The sequence below is a fragment of the Apium graveolens genome, chromosome 4 (genome assembly GCF_009905375.1).
Source record: "Apium graveolens cultivar Ventura chromosome 4, ASM990537v1, whole genome shotgun sequence".
NCBI lineage: Eukaryota > Viridiplantae > Streptophyta > Magnoliopsida > Apiales > Apiaceae > Apium > Apium graveolens.
Window position 1 is genome coordinate 315,883,864 of NC_133650.1, and position 21,350 is coordinate 315,905,213.

At 33.3% G+C, this 21,350-nt stretch overlaps 1 protein-coding gene and 1 pseudogene across 1 annotated transcript; one reads left to right on the plus strand and one right to left on the minus strand.

Annotated features, from left to right (window-relative positions):
• LOC141720281 (sorting nexin 2B-like) overlaps nucleotides 1-8,958 on the plus strand; it is a 13,551-nt pseudogene extending 4,593 nt beyond the window's left edge.
• A 4,608-nt stretch (nucleotides 8,959-13,566) lies between these two features.
• Nucleotides 13,567-18,519, minus strand: LOC141720282 (cell differentiation protein rcd1-like). The gene is made up of 9 exons (XM_074522628.1): nucleotides 18,307-18,519; nucleotides 17,456-17,527; nucleotides 16,229-16,318; nucleotides 15,944-15,986; nucleotides 15,367-15,476; nucleotides 14,952-15,056; nucleotides 14,319-14,509; nucleotides 14,037-14,109; nucleotides 13,567-13,683 (listed from the first exon to the last, which is right to left on the minus strand). The coding sequence occupies exons 1-9, from the start codon at nucleotides 18,517-18,519 to the stop codon at nucleotides 13,567-13,569; spliced, it is 1,014 nt and encodes a 337-aa protein (XP_074378729.1).
• Nucleotides 18,520-21,350: the final 2,831 nt, after the last annotated feature.

Below are 21,350 nucleotides of genomic sequence, written 5' to 3' on the forward strand. Positions count from 1 at the left end.
TCATCTAACAAATCTTTGACTTGTGTGTTATTCAATAATAAGTTCTTTTTATTTTAGTAATTGGCAGTTCGTAATCCACTTTTTTTTTATTTTTGCGATTTCAGTCTACATTATTTTCTCTGTCAACTTGCACCCCATAAAATTAATTTCTCTTCTATTTGCACCCCGTTAATGACTTTCCATCCAAGATAACCGTTAACTTTAACGGAAGTAGGGACATTTCAGTAAATTACTAACGAAAATAGAAGAAAATAAAGTAAATGAAAAAGTCTCTTGGTGTTGGAATTTGTAGTGGCTTGAAGAGCTGTCTGAGTTTGTTGAATGATGTGAAAGAGAGTTGATTTGAAATGGTGCTCATCACAGTCTTTGCTAAACATCCAAGATGGAGTGTTTGTACTTGAGCTATGGCCTGCTTCTCCCCCTGTGTGCATGAAATCTTCTTCATCATCATCTTCATCCCCAAACTCCTCAGAACCACCAGCTAGATAGTCAAATTCATCACCAGCTGTGAAGGGCATGGTAGTGATTGCATCCTTGGCCCTTTGCATAGAAGCAGTTGTGTGCACCAAGTTGAGAATTCTCTCAGAAGCCACATTGTCCTGTTCAGCTAGAACTTGATAAGCTGGAATATGGTGAGTAAATGCCTCAGCTTTAAAAGAAACAGAGTCTAAGACAGCTTGATAATCTTGCTGAAATAGCTATTTCTTTTCAGCCTCATTGACATCCCTTAATTGTGTTCTAGAACAATGTTGATAATTTTATTATTTGGCCATATTAGTTCTTGAAGTTTCAGTAACTATTTTTTCTTCAGGAATTCAATTTTACCTGGTTTATTAACAGGTATTTAAAGTGCTTGCATAACGGGGAAGGATCTGTCATCGATATTCCACTTCAGTGCCTTTTTTACTTTTTGAAAACCCGTTATAAACATTAATGAACGAGAGACTTAAAGTTGTAGTTCATGTGCAATTTTTGATATTATTCCACCAATTATCGTATCATAATCTTTAATTTTTTTGGATTGTTATCTCTTGTGTAAGGTGTGCTCTCATGGATCTACAACATTAATGAACGATGAGCTTTTTTGAGTTTCAAGTGGAGGTGAACATATCTCTCATGCCATCCATCTCAAGGATTAATGATTTTCTCCCTTTATTTCTTCCTATTACTTTTATATTTGTCGTATTTTTTCTCCTTTCATCTTCTCTTTTCATGGAATTTAGATTTTAGCCTTTACAATATGTTCTCCTGAAGGCATGTACATAATTTTAACTAAGATGAGCTTTTCTGAGTCTTTTGCACGCTAGGAACCAGGTGATTGATTTATATCTTGGATCAGAGTTACAAAATATGTAAAGTACAAAGTGATTATTAAAGTAGGGTCTATTTATCAAGCTTCAGGTTGGATAGCGATCGCATTCTTAGCTAATCCTCCCATAGGTAAAAAAGTTTTAGGCATCATCATCTTATCGGTCATGAACATTCACTACGCCATAAGTGCACATAGGCAACGATTTTTATCCAGCGTTGCACAAAAAGCGTTGCATTATCTACAAAATTTTCAGTTTATTGCAACATAGTGGTGAAAGCGTTTCATTACATTGAAGCTACCATTGCTAATAACTGTTAGTGTTGTGCAGCATGCAACAGTAGAGGTCATAGCGTTGCATTAGATATTTTTTTTATTTAATAAATGCTGACGTGGAAATAAATCTGAGGTGGCGTGCTGGGGACCCACGGGTGCTAACGTGGCATGTTAACGTGTCATGCCACGTCAGCATTTTGGGGCCCATTGGTGATGTGGAATGCTGACATGGGATTAGTGGGACCCACATGGGGGCCCAAAATGCTGACGTGGCATGCTGACGTGGCACACAGTGGGGCCCACTTGCTGATGTGGCACTTCAGGCGTTGTATTTGCTTTATGGTGTTGCAGTAGGTTATTTAGTGTTGCATTAGTTATTGTACTATTCTTAAAATTTATTTGTTATATTTATGTTATAATTTTTTTAAAATATTTTTAATTGATCCAACCGTACAAATTTTGTTTCCTACTAGTTTTAGAGATGTGTAATTTTTTTTTAAAAAAATAAATTTTATATCACATGCTTTTTTAATAGTCAAACCCCGGTGCACACGGGTTCACATTACGTAGTCTTGTTCCGGGTGGTGATTCTATTTTTTTAAAATTTTGTTCAACGATCCAACCGTACGGATGATGATACCTACTAATTTTAAAAATGTCTAAATATTTTTAAAAAAATTAAATTTTATATCGTATGTTTTTATAATAGTCAAATTACGGTCAACACGGGTTCCTATAACCAAGACTTGTCCCGAGTGGTGATTCTATTTTCTTGAAATTCTTGTTCAATGATCCAACCGTATAGATGATGTTACCTTCTAATTTTAGAGATGTTTAATTTTTTTTTTTAAAAATTTAGATTTTATATCACGTGCTTTTTTAATAGTCAAATTACGGTCAACACGGGTTGCTGTTACCTAGTATTGTCCCGAGTGATTATTCTATTTCTTTAAAATACTTGTTCAACGATCCAACCGTATGGATGATGATACCTACTTATTTTAAAAATGTGTAATTTTTTTTTAAAATTTAGATTTTATAGCGGTGTTTTTATAATAGTCAAATTACGGTCAACACGAGTTCCTATAACCAAGTCTTGTCCCGAGTGGTGATTCTATTTTTTAAAATTCTTGTTCAACGATCCAACCATACGGATGATATTACCTACTAATTTTTAAGTTGTGTATTTTTTTTAAAAAAAATTAGATTTTGTATTATGTGTTTTTTATATAGTTAAATTACGGTCAACACGGGTTCCATGTAGATTCTTGTCCCGATGATTTTTTTTTAAATTCTTGTTCGACAATTCAATTATACAAATAATTGTTCCGATTAATTTTATCATTGTCGTGTTATTTTGACATATATTTTACATTAGTTATACAATTTTCTTATAATATTTAAAATTGTAAATATTTAATAAAAAACTAAAAAAATAATTAAATGATGTTGAGACACAGATCTGCACACTTTCCCAGGCCAAAAAATTGGGTGGTTATTTCCCCCTTAACAAAAATTCACTCTTTCTCTCTAAATCTGAGCTGATACTCGAAAATTAAAATAATATTAAAATAATTTACAGAAAAGCAACAAGATATTTATCAAAATAATTAAAAATTATGATTGTAAAGACTTAATTAAGTCAAGGCCCAGCCCGTTAACAGACAAGCCCTAAAAATTTATCATTTTTATATAAAACCCTAACAAACATAAATCATTAGCAGTGGCCGCCTCGTCTTTCAACCCCTCTCTTCACTCAGATCTTCAGACCCCTTCTCACCTCCACCATCCTCTCCTCCGCTCACCTTCTTATTATATTCTCCTACACATCTCGATCCGAGATGTGTAGAAACAATCGAGAAATCAACAACCTAATCCGTACAACACGTTTCTCGAACCGCCTTCGTATGCTGAAGCAATATTTCGATCGTTCGATGGAGAAGATAGCAACGGAGGAAGTGGAGTCAACGGTCATGATTTGTTCGCAACTTCGACTTCACATTCCGGAGCGAAGTATGTGCGAATCACGGTTTCGGATCCTCAGAAGGAGCAAGACGTGTCGAATGGGAAGTTGCCGTTGGTGAGGACCACGGATGTGGCGTCGAGAATGTTGGATGGGGCGTGAAGTTGCCTTGGCAGTTGTTTGGGAGGGAGAGTTTGCAAGGGAGTGCATTGGATGTGAATGAGGTTGCGTTGCCTGCGAAAGGAGGGAGGGATTTGTTGAGGATTTTTAAGGAGTTGAAGCAGTCGGTTACGAATGATTGGGGTGCGGTTAAGCCACCGGTTGTGGAGGAAGATAAGGAATTTTTCAAGAGGAAGGGTAAGTTGCAGGATTTCGAGAATCAGATTGGTATGCTTCTCAGCAGGTCTATTGAACTCTTTTGATGTAAATTATAAATTTTGAGTGCTATGTTTGTCGGTTTATATAATTAGTAATGTTTCTCGATTCAAATATGTATTGATATTTGTCTGATAATGCTGATCTAGCGAGACCATTTTGAGTTGCGACATCTCAGACTTGAGCTTAAATGTATGTTAATCAATTTCCTAGCTCCATACAATAAAGGAAATATCGATATTTGCCTCGGTGTTATATGTAAATTTGTAATATTTATTACTGTCATGTAGTTGATTTAGGTACTAATAATATGTATAATGAAATGGGATGTATTGACATGAAATTAAAGCTCAGCAAGAAATTGGGGAGACGATGGGGCAACTGGGGTTGGCTTTTGTCAAGCTAACGAAGTTTGAGGCGGATGAGGCAATGTTCAACTCTCAAAGGGTGAGATCTGCAGACATGAAAAATGTGGCTACTGAAGGGTTTTTAGCACATAAACGCAGCGAAAACGTAAATTTACTCTTAAAAAGAACCGAAACCCTCCGCAGGATCCATGCGAAAAAATAATATTTAATTCGTAGTTCAGTATGTTTACCTTAAGAAGCTTTACGTTAATGGAAAGATGGAGGTCTTTAATAGCGATCCAAGAACGATGAACGGAGATCCTTAGCAGATGCTCCTCAAGTGTGAAGCACTCCACCGGTATCCACCAAGAAATACGATGTAATGAAGGAGGAGGAGATGGAGAGAATTAGGGTTTTGTCAATCTTTTTGGTTAAGGCAAAAATAGGGTTTATAATAGTATATTTATAGGCAAAATTTTCAGCTGAAATTTTTTCCATAAAATATTATTATTAACCCTTTATTATTCTCACTAATAATTAAAACAACCTTTTAATTATTAATCCTTTTTCTAAATTCTTTAGAAATAATTCTCTCACTTGATTTAATTTCCAAAAATTAAATTCTTAATTAATAATATTAAGAATCTTTTTCTTAATTAATTATAATCAATTAAATCTCATTTAATCAATTATTAAATTTTCCAATTAATTATTTATTTCATAAATAATAATTATCAGCCATTATTAATTAATTCCTCCACCATTAAATCATTATCTTTTATGGTGTGACCCTATAGGTTCAATATTAAGCGGTAGTAGAAATAAATAATAATAAAATTATTTTATCATTATTTATATAGATTCTCTAATTCATTAAATATGATTAATAAATTAATCATATTTATTCTACATCGTGAGGGATAGTTCTCAGCATATCGCGACTATCCGGATAATACGAATTCACTGCTTAGAATACCAAGAACCTATTCAGTGAGTAGTTACCGTACAATTAATTCCTTCTACCCTGCAATATCACGATTAAATACAAGGCATAAAACTTGTGTCAAGCCTATCTTATTTAATCACTTGCTTTCCCATTCACTATGCTTAGTTCTATTTAATGTAAATTAGAAACTCCTTTCTAATTTCATTCACTCTGGCCAGAGATTCCTGGATTAACATAAGTGGATCAGCAGTGAACATTCTCTTCCTACACTGGAAGGGGTAGATCCTTTATTGATCATACCCTATCTTCGTGTACAAATTCCTATACCCAGTAGAGCCCTTATAATTGTCCCTTGAGACTAAGAACTAAACCAAAGCATAGTTCAGTGTACACAAGATGACTATGATGATCTCAAGTCTAAGGATACTTGTACAACTATCACTATGTGAACAACTGCTGACACGTGAGTGAACTCCATTAGTTGTTCAGCCGTGTGAGTCATGTTCAGTGAACTTATTCTATAATAAGCACCTACATACTAGCTATAGTGTCACCAACAAATGTCTATGAGAACAGACATCCTTCATAATGAAGCAAGCATAGTATGTACCACATCTTTGCCGATTATTAATTACCAGTTATAATTCTACGACCAGGAACTATTTAAGTTTAGAGTTATCATCTTTTAGGTCTCATCATTATGATCTCATCACAATCCATAAAAAGCTTTACTCTAAACTGTGGTATATCTTATTTAAACATTTAAATAGATAGAGCCCGCAATAAAAACAAAACAAGCCTTTTATTAATATCAATGAAATCAAAACATATTACATAAAAGTTATTCCTAAATCCTCATACATGATTGGACTTAGGACATATCTCTTTCAGCTACTGCTGCTGTCAAAGCTAACAGACTCTATCGGGAGTTGAATGCACAAACTGTCAAGCATCTGGTAAGTTACTGGATTGTTGTACTTTCCCAGACTTGAATTGCTAACTTTAATCATGATCCTTTATCTTTTCAAGCATCTTGTTCCACTCGAAGTGCTAGATATTTACAGATGCTCTATTCTTATACTGCAGGATAAGCGTCATGACTATCTTGGGGTGATGTTGGCAATTAACAATGCATTTTCTGACCGCGCGAATGCTTTGTTGACGGTGCAAACTCTTTATCCGAACTGGCCTCCTTGAATGTAAGGATTGAAAATCTTGAAGCTGCTTCATCAAAGAATTTTTGTGGTGACAGGTCTAGAATTCGCAAAATAGATGAGTTGAAAGAAACTGTAAGAGTAACAGAGGAAGCTAAAACCTGTGCAGTCAGAGAATATGAACGGATCAAGGTAACATGTTCTTCCTTCTAGTGCATGTATTACCCGAACACTTCAGAAATTTTAGTGACACCAGTTATTCATAAATTCTTTAACTAGTTTTTGAGCTGAGATAATATATTCTTTAAGTAGTTTTTTCTTCATCCAATAACAATCATTATAAAAAACTATATACAATAGGAGGGTCTTGCACTAAGAAAAATAGTTAATTGTGTGTGTCCTTAAGTGGATATTAGAATTATTTCTTCAATTGCTTTATAAAGTAAATGTGCATAAGCTTTGCCCTTGCTTGAGTTATGCTGACAAATTAAACATAGAATAATTATTCATTCTGTTGAATTGGATCTTGATATTCTTATAAATGAGGACTTAATTTTTTACCAAATAAAATATAGTTAGCAGTACATAGTCACTCAGACTTATTGCTTAGTATGTAGCATAATAAGCAACGAAGAGTTAAGCACCTCAGATTTTTAGAAGCAAGCAAGAAAACATAATAGGATGAAGTATTTAGCAAAAATATACAAAGTAATTAACACAGAAGGAGCATAAATGTGCAACACTGAGTATATAATAGAAGCGAAGTCGGTCATGAGCAATGGGGTCACCAAAATCAATCCCAGTAATCATTATTTAGAAACACTAAATATAAGTTCTAGGGTCTTTTATTTGATTGTGGCTACCAGACTGTGGTGGTATGTTATGGATGTTACTGCTAGCGACATGGGAACGTAGAGTATATCTGTGCTGTCCCTTAACCACTTTTCATGGTTCTATTCAATTAGATAACAAGGCAACCTGGGTTACATGAAGCTTCCTATCTATACTATGACATTATTGTTAATTCTTATTCTAAACTGTATATTTGTGTTGTATTTGCAGTGCTTACCTATTACCATCGACGTCGGCACAAATAACCAAAAGTTGCTGGATGATGAGTTCATTATTGGGCTCAAACAAAAGAGGGCAACTGGGCAGGTACTTTTTATCTTCCTTTCTGTAATTTATAGATATAATTACTTGCGGTCTACAACTAAAAATTAATTTTGTATGCATTCACCTGTATCAAGGAATTTGCCGAGCTTCTGGCGGAGTTTATGTCTACTGTTAAGCAGAACTATGGAGAGAAAATCATCATACAGGCTTGTTTGCAGTTTCAAACATTTAAGTAGATAATGGATTTTTATATGTTATAAATTCTAATCATTTGACATTGATTCTCAGTTTGAAGATCAATCTTATGGTTGATTAATAGTGATTTATAAGTTTTCAGGGTCAACCTGACAGTTATCACGAGTTGATCGGGAATCCGCACCATACTGAACGCCTAGCACCAGATGAAGTGGCCATGCTTGTGGTAGGTTGAGTGTTTTTGTAAAGTATATGCACTAAAATGTGTAAACTTTATGTCCTCTTATTACTTCTGTAAAGGCTTACCTAATGTTGTTTTATAATTTAAAAGACAAGTTTGAAAGCCCTGTCTGGAGCAGTTTCTTACATAGATTCTGATCACCACAAAATGCTTATTTCTTCTGTAAGTAATAGTGCATTAATATTTTTGCTCATTTCTTTTTCCATTATTTTTTTCGGATTTTAGTTTTTTGGTTGTTAAAGAAAGTTTGTTACCTTCAGATAAGTGGCATGAGCTTGTGGAACTATGGTCCAGATGTGATGGATGTATTGGTTGAGTTGGTTGTTGCTTTGATATGTAATGCTACTCACTATACAATAATGATTATCATTGCTTGTTCTTATCAAGGATTAGTTTTGCTTTTACTACATTGTAGGCTGCAGTGAGCGGAAAATACCTCCATCTATGCTTGGATATGCTTGTAAGAAATTTTGTGCCGCCTTTATCTTTCCTTAGGCTATTACAGTAGCCACGTGGTCTTGCAAAAAAAGAGCAAATTCTTTGTCGTGTGCATGCTGCTTTAAAGGAAATTGCTGATTTAGTTCCCCTCGCACCACTGAGATTGGAAAAAGTAATCAAGGAGAGGATGCCCTACAGATCCTCAAAGCAAGCTTGGATTGTAAGTTTACTTCATCTGCTTCTCGTCTTTTTGGGGACATGCTTCTCTGTAACCTTGGCTGGAAGTACATTTTTTATGCATGTCTATGTAGACTATATAGCACATTATCGATTTGTTAAATATAAATTTAGAATGAATTTTTTTTGGTCTAGTTGCAAGTTGTTTCAAGTAATTTCGTTAAAGGAAATGTCGGGGCCTATATTGACTCCAAAAAAAATTACCTTTTGAGTCCAGTTGCTTTTATGGTTGTATTTAGCTCTTTATTTTAGTCTCTCTTGGCAGATAAATCATAAATCTTTTACGCTTTGTACACTATCTGTTTTGCGTCTTTTTGGGGCAAATGCTCAATCTGTTCCAAGGCAGAAGTACATTTTTTGATGCATGTATTTACAGCCCATAGCTCGTAATAAATTCTAAAAATGAAATTATTGACTTTATTGGTTGGGTTTAATTGCGTTGTGTTAAATAAGTAGTAAATTAATAATGGAAAGTTTAAGGCCCAAATCAATACCATAATATTGAGTGATTGACTTGTTAAGTCCAACTGCTTTCATTACTTAAGTTTAAGGCCCAAATCTTGTTATTCTTATTCTATTCATTTTTATTTTCTAGGCTAAAGCTCCATTTAGCTTCCTTGCATCAACATCGCCTTAGGGTCTATTTTTAAAAGGTTTTTATTCGAAGATGTACCACGATTTCCAGTGATCAAGAGGAAAACGGTACTACAGTCATTCAAGGCACTCAAGGCGCAACTTCTTAGTGACTTAGTTCTTTGGTATCTTTGTTCATTTGAAGAAAGATTTGATGTACTTTTGGTGTTTTAAATTTAGAATTGGGCGTATGTATTTTAGTATTTTTTGTATGTTTAAAACTTGTTGAATTCCTGATATGGTTGTTTTTGTTGGATGCCACTTATGGCAGGTATCATGTAAAAACAGACAAATTATGGCCAAATTTTTATGTTTTCTAGTTTTGCATATTCCATAGTATGATGTTGCATATTGCTTTTCACTGTATTACATTTGATTATAATACTGTTGCAATTTAAAAATGGTGTTGCATAATGTGGTATATACTGTTGCAATTGAATGAAAATAGTGTTGCATATGCATCAAAATGGTGTTGCATAAATAATATGGGCCCCCACATATGATATGGAAAAAGGGCCCCACTGCTGACGTGACATTGCGGGCCCCCACATGCTAACGTGGCAGGATGAGACCCAGCTGACGTGGCGTGCTGACGTGGCATGCTGATGTGACTCTGGGGACCCCCTGTTGCTGACATGGCATCTGATGTGTCAGTTGCCACGTAGGACCAAGTGTATTATCCTGTCAGGTCTAATGCAACACTTTCTGTTGTTGCCAATAGGTGATTTACTGTTGCAAAATCCACCTGATGCATTACTTTCAAGTTTTGCACAAAATATTGCATTAGGTGTCTACGACCACTTCCACATTGGCAACCCCCCTCTGGTGTTGCCTATTACCTTATGCAACACCATTTGGGCCTTATGCAACTGTATAGTAGGGGTTGCTTATGTGCACTTATGGCGTAGTGATTACTCTAATGACTAAAATTTAGGTATGTACATATAAGTTATAGAATAATGTGAAAATCTTTTATGTACGGTAGAAATACGAGTAATAACCTTTTAACATAATGAGTATAACTTTTGTTTGAATGTACTTGAATTGGCCAATACTTTCATTCTTGAATGCTATAAAATGCTAATGAATTTGTTTTCCTACCTGCTAATGGAGAGTTTGAACTTGTGTACATTGTATGTGACTTTCTCTTATTTACAAAGCCTTTTTTGCTAATCCGGTTTACTTTATGAGATTAAATTGTAACAAAAGTGTAGGGTTAAATTCACACTGTAATCATAGGTTTTTACAAGTTAGCAACCATTTCCCTATGACCAAATCTTTAAAAAATCAAAAATTTACATAATTAATTATCTTTTACTTTGACATTAATTTGTTGCTTTGCAAAAGCTCCCGCTATGAAACAAGGTTCGATTTTCAATTTGGATAACAATGAGAATAAATGAGTTGTGTTACCCACTTCTGTTCTAGCGGATCTGCATAACATCCCAAATTATGTACATGTTGCAACAAAGAAGGCAATGTCTTATGTTCCGTAACCCCTTACAAATACGCCTATATTCTAATTATTATGATTTATTGCAGGACATTCATTTTGGGTTAGAGAAATTTAAACAGGTTTGCTATCCATTCGAGCATCTCAAGGATAATGAGACACCAGAATTTTGGAAAATAACGAGATCGCAAGTTGGTAGAGTTCTTTTCTAAAAAAAATGATGAAGTCAGAAAGTATGAGCTTTTAGGTCTGAAATGCTGCTTTCGGGTAGGTACTCATAATAATCCATCTAATAATCCATCTAGCCCTTAAGTGCATTGGTTTTTGAGTTGCTGATTGATATGGTTGTGTACATTGACGATGATAATTTTGACAAATATGATGTTTATGAGTTTCTTTCAAGATTTAATGTGATATTATATATAAAATTGTAGCCTGGGCATTAAAGAGGAGATGTAAGTCCCCATCTATAACTACATTTTAATTTCACAAGTTATTGACGTACATGGTTGTTCCAATATATTCTAGATAATTGAATTACATGGATGACTTACATGGATGACTGACTAATTTTCAAATTAATTGTTTTATGCTAAAAAAAACTGGGAAGTAATATTAGTCATCTCAATTTCAATATAAGATTTTTATATATTAAATAATTTTTTTTAGCAAAACACATGCTCAGATCCAGTCATTTTTTATTATTTTAATATTAAAGTATGATCAATTTTTTCTTTGTCTACAATCATGTTGGTATCTGCTATTTGCAAAACAAAATTAATTCTAAAAATGTGCACATATGGATTATATATGGAGTTCTAGCTTCTCTTATTACACCTGGATGATGCAAAATGTCTATTGTAATTTAAGTACTAAATTTATTCAACATTTATTTAGATTGGTTAAATTATACGTGCTTGATAAATTATATTTAGAGCAATGAAAGAGTAAACATATATATGAAAATGATGTATGCATAATCTTATTATAAGTAGTATTTTTTTTGAAAGGATAAAGAAATGTTAGTTGGAAAAAAGATGTCAGATTGGAACATCTGACAAAAAAAAGTATAAAATTAAAATATAAAGTACCATTGTACCACTTCTAATGTGTATAACTCCTTAAAATTTTAGGTACACTCATCAACTCTCCAATTATATGTTATATTTTTATAACATTATTTTTAGCGACTCTTTTAGTTTTAGGAATCTTAATTTTCAACAAAATTGCTGTAAATAATATTTTTTACTTTTTTTTTTATTTTTAAATAGTTTCTCTGAACTGGGCCGGTATATTTACCTAGTTACATTATGAACAATTTGCACATCCTCGTCTTTTTTCTATATTCTTCCCTCTTACAATTACAAGTTACAACCTTTCTTTTGTATTGAAGTTTGTTAACAAATATATTGTTTGTATTCCCTTCAACCAAATAGAACAATAGTGTATGAACTGTGTGGTGTCTAGCAGTTATACAATAGCCGTTTCGGTTCAGGGAATGTTGAGTTATTTTCAAAGAGAATTCACGTTTAGGACTTTATTTCATAAGACAAGCAAGCTATATTCTAAGACAGTTGAGAGCTTCTCATTTTCATTCATGACAGAAATAGTGGCATTTTGCTTTTGCCTACAATGTCAAAGGGAAGATAGCTTTAACCTGTCCCGGCGAAAATAAACGAAATGTAGTGTTATATATTTAAACACACAGACACACACAGACATGGAGAGGGAGGGAGGGAGGGAGAATAGTTTGTACTTTGTGATAACTCCGATGCATAAACTACGTTATTTTTAAACTGTTGGCTAGACAGTTGTCTACCAGCTCTGTAAAAACTTTTGCCCTATGTACTGTATGTTAACATAATGTAAAATATATTATACATATGTCATACATTAAATAACTTTATGCAGCAATTTTTAGCATTATAACAGTTTAATATGCAATTTTTTTGGTTGTTATATATGCCATTTTAACTTCAATTTTCAATGTTTTCAATCTAGTACCAAGCACACAGATAGTTTCTTGGAGCATATAGACAATTGTACCGGTATGTATGATCAGAGTTAAAATTTTATGCAGAGCCTGCTGCATAATAAACAATCAACAGCTCAATGTCTTTCTTTTTAGCTTCCAGTTGTAGAAACTTGAAGTTCATATCAACAAATTGCACAATTTAAACTAGAGATTTTTCTTCCCATCTACTCGTTAGCCGCCAATTTTATTTTTATAAGGTTGATGATGCGCACACAGCAATATGTGAATGAAGATTCTAGTGTATTTGCGCAAACTGGAAAAATAGAAGACAAAGATAGGTAGGAAAAGATGCACAGGTCTTGATGTCTCAAATGTAACAGCTATTTTACATGCTTGAGACCGAAAGTTTGATGCAAATAAACGAATTTTTGTTTCTTGACATCTCAAGTCCTCAATAGATGGTTTTAGTTTAGAAAATCTCAACATATTGTTTATAAATCATAAAGAAATTTATTAATGGTAATAATATTTTATGTACTATATCTAATCTTTTTAATCTTTGAACATAACAATATTTTTTCAAGATCTCAATCATCAGAGTTCACAGAGAGCGTTGATCAATAGTGACATTCAATGAGTTCATGCCTGTAATTCAAGAAGATGAGTAAAGAAAATAAAAAAATGCGTAAAAGGAGAAAACTAAACACCAAAATATCATCAGCTAACCACATGAATCTGGATAGGGCATTTTATGATTGTTTATCATGTATTATTTTGCAACTTGGAGATATAATTGTTCTACAAAAAATATTGTTAACATCATAGCTAAAATCAAAAGGTTTCTGAGATCTATAAGAGAATTCTTAATTTCCCTTGTATAACGAAAGGAAAGAGCTAGCAAATATCAGCTAGCGATCAAGATGTGAGGAACCTGCAACATCACCAACGGCTTCTGCATTTGGTCCGCTTCCCATCGATAGCTTTTGAAACAAATCTTGTAAATTTTTTAAGGTTATAGGGCGTGCCTGCATAATATGTATAGAAAATTAGATATTAGATAAGAACATTTAAGATACATTAGTGTGTGTACTTGTGACTCTGTCCTCGCCACAAAAACTCATGTAAAAAATTATGTAATATTCAAAACGAGGAGTCGTGTATCTAGAAGTATTGATGTCGGTTTTGTTGTGCAACTAGAGATGCCCATAGAAGTTGCTGAGGCATACAAAATTGCAAATACTGTGTGCCTCCAGTATTTATGCGTAATATAGATACTTTTTTTTATAAACTTGGATTTTGGTAGTGAAATTTGCTGTTTTGTGCCACAATAGAGTCCACATTTTTACATGTATATAAGAGATCATCTGGATGGACTTACACGAAGGGCTTCATTATATGGGGCAGTCGTCAGTATTGGCGGAATGAAGCTTCTCAAGAGGAGACAACCCCTGCTGCATTCGAATCACATCAAATTATGTTTGTTAAGTACAACAACCAGACCGCCCCAAGGGACATAAAACCACTCTCAAGCTATCCGGTGCTTGGTCAGAGACATTTTTTACACAAGTTCTAAATCAATAATACAATAACTATAGGAACGATATAAGAATAGAAACACACAACAGCTTGGAAGATATGCTTACAAAGGTTGCTGGCTAACCTTGGATCATCGGACAGTATGACATAACATTGAATAATATTCTTCAAAACTGTAGTAGACGGTTCATCCTCCATCTTTTCAATTACGTCATTAAAAACCTTCATGATTGCACACAACCGGTTTGCAGGCTCACAGCAATACTGTAGTCCCTGCTCTTGCATCATTATTCTTGACATTATCCAAGATGCAGTCTGTATAGCCATATACAAGTGTTCAGAGTGAGTTTAAAGAGCCAATTAACTATGGGTGTCGATCTATTTATATTTTGATGGTGTACCGGAATTGTTTCAGAATTATTTGCTCAGGTTCTTACTAGGACGATCAAGTCTATGCCATGCAATATAAACCTTATGATTTATATATGGCTGGGTAATAATGTTCATCTAACACCAAAATATTAGATGTTCATCAAGTCGACTTGATATGTATTAATACGAAACATGGAGTATTAACTAAAAATCCCTTTTTCAATAAACACCTAGCAGAAACACTAGAAAGGGATATTAATTTGAAATTTTTAGTAACCAGATTTTATACTCTGTACTGTCTTACATTACATGTAAGGTGATATATTGCAGTAAAAAATGCTTGGAAGCGAAAGAATGTTGAGTTCAAATTTTAATGGACACTTACTGATTGTGAAAGTTCGTTTCCATATTCTATGGATTTTAGACACAAAGGGAAGAGTCCTGATTCAAGCAAACAGTGAACAGCAACCTTTGTCGAAGGGTCGCCTACCTGCATAGTAGAGAAGATTCGGATGATATTTGGAGTAGAACCTTATAGGCATATCAGATCATATTAAAGCAAATTGATATGCAATCTGGTAAGAAATAATGGACATTTTCTTCAACTATTGTTCTGATTAAGCTAATTCATCTCAACATTGCATTCAATTCAGAGCTGAAACTTGAAAGGGCTGGTAGCAACTAGCAATGAGAAAATACTTCCATGCAAGGTTACTGGTGCTTAGCGGTTTTAATAATTCAAATGGCTAAAAGTATAAAAAATTGAAGGTATCATGTATTGATTTAGAGTGGAATTGTACCTCCTTCAGAAGACCACCAATGACCCCCAAGCTCATTAGCCTTAGGTACTGGAATGGCTTGCTCGTTTCTTCAGTCTCCAAGAAAGGGTACAAGTAACAATGTATCTGAACTGCAAGGACAGAAGTAAGTTAATACAAGTCTGTCTACGATTAAGCTTATCTAGCTCCTTAATTATCCTATTAAAATCAGTTAATAACAATATTTGAATAAGTTATGCAAAATCCTCATCCCAGAATTTATGTAACAAACTTGTAACTTCAACTGAATCCTTGATTTCACCTCAGTGTCCTGTTTCTTTGGTGTTCACATAAACAAATCATACCAGCTTGAAATAAAAAGTGAATGCATTTATATATCAAAACACCTCAAGTTCGACAATATCTTGTGTGGTCTTTAAGTAGCAATATCAGACATCAAGAAATCAGCAAAAGTTATAGAATGAAATTAGCTTATATCATTTGGTGAGAAGAAGCTATAACTGTGGATACATCCAACTATGTTGAAGAAGACTAATGTAAATACTGAATACATTAGCAGAAACAAGTCACATAGCTTTCAGAAAGTTTAGAAAAATACCATTAAGGAACTGCATCTTCGTTTGAGGGTGAGTGGCCAAGCACTGCATTCAATAGAAAATACACTTTGATATTAGAGTTGCATACATAATTTTTAAGTACATAGAGTACCAGCTATGGCTCCTGCATAAGTAAAAATAAATTTGATGTATATAGATAATAAATTTGATAAGTAAAAATAAATTTGATAAGAAAAAAGTTTGAAAATTAGGAAATCGAACATATAAAGCAAATACATTACAAAGTTAATACCACTAGAAAAGGAAATTAAAGGAGCGGAAATGACCTCAAACAAAACAAGTACATCACAAACTTTACTTGAATCTTTCATAGTAAGTTTCTCAGGTGTTAATGACTTGTATATAGATAATACTTCCTGCAATAAAGAAGATAATTCCATTAATCACCAACTGTAAAACACAACATTCTTATTTGAATAGATAGAATAGCCAATACAAACCACAAGGCTGAGCTTGTCAAACAAAGTAGTAAATCATTTAAATGATTCCGATGACCATCATGTGCGGATTTCATAAATTGTATCAAGTTCTGATTCAGATGTGATGCAACCTGATCTTAAGGGTAGGACTTCTCTAAGACGTGTGACATAAAAGTTGCAGAACTTCCTTACAATGCCTATTTTCCAGATTTTTGGGTTTCAAAATTTCAAATTTCCAAAATATTTGAGATCTCCGCAAATCTTCTCATTAGTTCAATGAAAGATTTCTTCGGCAACTGACAAGCAAAGATACGGGTGCAGAAGTGCTGGGGTGCGTGGACAAAAATCTAATAAATATATATAATAATATGGGAATTCGGGTGCGGGGGACACGACATATAGAAATATAGATTTTCTCTAGATTTGATGTTACATATATTCAATCTGGTTAAAAAAACCACAAACTATAAGCAAATTTAATCAAATGCATAACTTATTGATCTAAAACACAAAATACAGGTAAAATATTTTAATTTATGCAAAAATGAACACTAGCATAATACGTTTGTATTTACTAACAAAAACTGATACTTAATTTTACGAAAATAGGCGGTTAACAGAAATTTTGATTACAAATTGTGGGGAAAGAATCAAAATTAGGATTCAGGATGAATCCCCTATCCGATGAGGGGACGTGCATGTCATAGTATCGGACACAAGGATCAAGGGATTCACAAACAAGTATAATCATTTCAAAAGACAAGAAAGAATAAGGATCATTAATCACCAAATATTGATTAAATACTATATAACTGGGGGACACTGGACTTGAGAAGATCAAATATAACAATGTAACCTAGATACTGCCATTTTGGTTTAGTAGTCCACTTCAGTATTAAGATGTGAGGAAGAAACTCAAATCAAAACAGGGAACTTTTATTGTTAATGTTAACCAAAATTAGAAGTTAATAAAAAGAATTCACGACATGATATAAATTTAAGCAAGCTATTAAAACAAATACATTTAGTTTGATCAATGCAAAGCATTTGGTAGACCCAAGTCATTGTGCATACCGATAGGAGTGAGAAAACCGTACTGATTGACCGCCAAATGTGGAGGGCCAAATCTTGAATTCTTCCCTGTTTCTGTATTGATAAATCACATGTTAGAAATGAAATATACTATATCACCCAATAGACATTAGAACATAGAGTGTAAATAATTTGACTCTGCACGCTGGACTGCACTTTAAACTTCTAACAAGCAAACTTAAATGATACTATATAGTCATTTAGGCGAGTCAAGATCATCATTTCTCTGCACATACTTATTGTTCTAAATAAAATATAAAACTACAAAATATCGAAAGAATCCACGTAAAAGTGACATTTGGTGCATACAAAGATATATATTTGCACATTCCGATTGAAGAGATACTTTCATAAATCAGACTGATTACAAATAAATATCGATCTATGTTTGTGTATGAACCACATAAAGAATGAAATCAAACGAATGAGTATATCTGGTTTACATAATCCCTGGTCGATTAAACCACACTTTATGAAAATGAAATGACCAGCATAGACATCATAAAATCATGACAAGGCCACAATTTAACTTGTATTTCAACATATGAATGCATAATTTAAACTCTTTAAAAACTCAGATCTATTGTCAATTACTTCTAATCAAGACACACAAATATAAAAGATAACTCTAATCATAATTAATCATCAATCATTTCTAACCAGCCACGTTAAACAAGCTTAAACACAAAAAATGCATCCAATCATGTATTAAAAACATCATTTATGAATTTACAATTACAGATCAATTTATTTCCACCTAACAACATACAAAAACAAACAAAAATGTACATAAAACAAAAAAAAATCTTCATAAATGAAGAAAAATAATGGACCTTAATCTGAGTAAGAGATGAAATGGCCTTTTCGCCATGCTCAGGTTCTCGAAGCAACACAACCAAGTCCTCTACACTAGCAGAAGGCCAATCAATAGCTTTGCTAGCACCATCACAGGGACCATTGTTGTTAGCAGGTGCACCACCATTCGACATAACACTGTTGTCACCTTGTATCGGATCAGGATAAAGAGAGTCAGGGAGATTCAACATTGTTTCAGACAAAAACCCTAGATATGAACTGAACAAGATGGCTGCTGCTGTTATGTTGTGTAGGAAAAGAACACTGAACTAAAGATGCGGCAATATATTGGAGGCTGTAGGAATGAATATTTTTTGGGTATTTATAAGATTTTTCATTTTGCTGGAGTCACTGCTGTGTACCTAGGATTGGGTGCTGGACGTATCCTTTTTGCGGTAATTTGGAAAAACAATTTCTAGGGGACGTTAGCGGTTCATGGTTTTGGGCCTAAACCCACACTTTACATACCTCATCCTTACCTTTTACCTGTAAATTTGTGATTAAATATTTGTAAGATTTTTCATGTTTTGCATCAAATAATTTGGGATAGTTTGGGAAAAGAAAATTGTTATGGTATATAAATAAGGTTGCACAAAAATTTTAAAATCTAGGAGCAATCTTATACATGTATAAATTTATACCAATTATTGTTTGTACCATCACGGTAATTAATAAACAATAATTGGAAAATATGATTTTTTAAATAACTTATATTAGTTAAATCATACATGATGGTAATAATGTAATTTCAACATACATATATTTCAAGATACGTAATGATATTTGATCGTATTCGTGACTTAAATAAACTACAGTATTTTGTAGTTAATTTAATGTTAAAATCAAATTTATTCCAACCAACTTGTAACAATCAATTAATAACTTTAGAAACGGCTATAAAGTTTATACATGGTATAAATATTTAAAAAATGAAGTTTTTTTAAAATTTGAAACCTAAATGATATGTTGTTTTAAAAATTTGCAGATTTTAATGAGAATTTCTAATTCAAGATCTCCAAGTAATACTAATATATGGAAAAAATTTGAAAATTGTAGTAATTATTATTTATTTAAACAAAGTAATTAATAAATAATAATGTTCTTAATCACCTATGGAAGTAAAGTCGTTAATGATAATATTTACCTTAATTTTTTAAAATACATAATAGTGAGATTTCAATGACATTTTGATTGTATTTCATGACATAAATGAAATCTGTTATTTTGCCTTAAAATTTATGTAAAAGATAAATTTATTTTCAGCTATCAATAGTTACAATAATTTTGGAAACAACTGTAAAAAATTTAGGTTTAACAGATATAAATTTTGAACTATACTAACATGTTTAATAAATTCGCAGATTCGAACTAGAGTTTCCAATCAAAATTTGATGAATCCAACACATTATGTGAGGATTCTATTCAAATATTTCAAAAATCAATTAGTGTAGTACTTTGTATAGGATTAATGGTGGATTGATGGGTCTAATCGAGAATTTTAGAATATTACTTTTTATCATTAATTTATAATTTTTTTAACCTTCGTACTCAAACCAGATGTAAATAATTGGGTAGGACGGGGGTACTCATCAATGTTATTTTTCAATTTTTTTTTGCTTTTGAAATGCACTTTTTTTAATTTGTTTGCTAATATAGATCTAGTGATAGATGGTTAAACCCACACTAGAAAACCCATGTGGTCACAAGGCCTAAAATTAACGAGAACTCAACAGCCCAGTCTCACGAAAATTTTAACCGCTACCAATTCATTTTAAAATCATGGATTATAATATTTTAAAGCAAGCTGTTAAAGTCAAATATATTGATATAAATGGATCGACATATTTAATTTGGATTTCAATTTTTAAAATCTTTGACTTGTGTGTTATTCAATAATAAGTTCTTTTTATTTTAGTAATTGGCAGTTCGTAATCCACTTTTATTTTTATTTTTGCGATTTCAGTCTACATTATTTTCTCTCCCAACTTGCACCCCATAAAATTGATTTCTCTTCTATTTGCACCCCGTTAATGACTTTCCATCCAAGATAACCGTTAACTTTAACGGAAGTAGGGATATTTCAGTAAATTACTAACGAAAATAGAAGAAAATAAAGTAAATGAAAAAGTCTCTTGGTGTTGGAATTTGTAGTGGCTTGAAGAGCTGTCTGAGTTTGTTGAATGATGTGAAAGAGAGTTGATTTGAAATGGTGCTCATCACAATCTTTGCTAAACATCCAAGATGGAGTGTTTGTACTTGAGCTATGGCCTGCTTCTCCCCCTGTGTGCATGAAATCTTCTTCATCATCATCTTCATCCCCAAACTCCTCCGAAGCACCAGCTGGATAGTCAAATTCATCACCAGCTGTGAAGGACATGGTAGTGATTGCATCATTGGCCCTTTGCATAGAAGCAGTTGTGTGCACGAAGTTGAGAATTCTCTCAGAAGCCACATTGTCCTGTTCAGCTAGAACTTGATAAGCTGGAATATGGTGAGTAAATGCCTCAACTTTAAAAGAAACAGAGTCTAAGACAGCTTGATAATCTTGCTAAAATAGCTATTTCTTTTCAGCCTCATTGACATCCCTTAACTCACTAACAATGGGATCTTCCCATTCTTCTGTACCTGCTTTTCTATCATAATCTCTCTTTTCTTACATCAAGGGCTCCCCTTGGCTTCCCACCCTCACACCTTCACCTTCACCTACTAAGGTGGGACTCCACTCACTCACTTTTGCCAACTAGAAGAAATACCTTGCATATTTTTACTCTTTTCCTCTCCTTTCGCCTGAGAGCAATTCAGCCTCTCACTATGATCACTCCCTTTCCTCAATCCTAAGAGTGATTGTACAACTACTAAATCATCTGCGCTTGTGACAACAGTTGAGATTTCAATTTGTGCAGTGATTGTCAACGGATGAGAAACATCCGTCGAAGTAGTAGTTGAAAGTGTCAATGGATAATCGCTGTTAAGCACATCCGTCGATATACAATCACTGGTCAACGGATGAACAATATTCATC

What these genes read in the sequence shown, in the direction of transcription:
- LOC141720282 (XM_074522628.1), bottom strand. Translation starts at nt 18,519, where the DNA reads ATGTTGAATCTCCCTGACTCTCTTTATCCTGATCCGATACAAGGTGAC. An exon ending in TTGGTGGTCTTCTGAAGGAG is followed by an intron (nt 15,057 to 15,366) that starts GTACAATTCCAC and finishes TCTACTATGCAG; the next exon opens with GTAGGCGACCCTTCGACAAA. An exon ending in ATACTGTCCGATGATCCAAG is followed by an intron (nt 14,110 to 14,318) that starts GTTAGCCAGCAA and finishes ATTCGAATGCAG; the next exon opens with CAGGGGTTGTCTCCTCTTGA.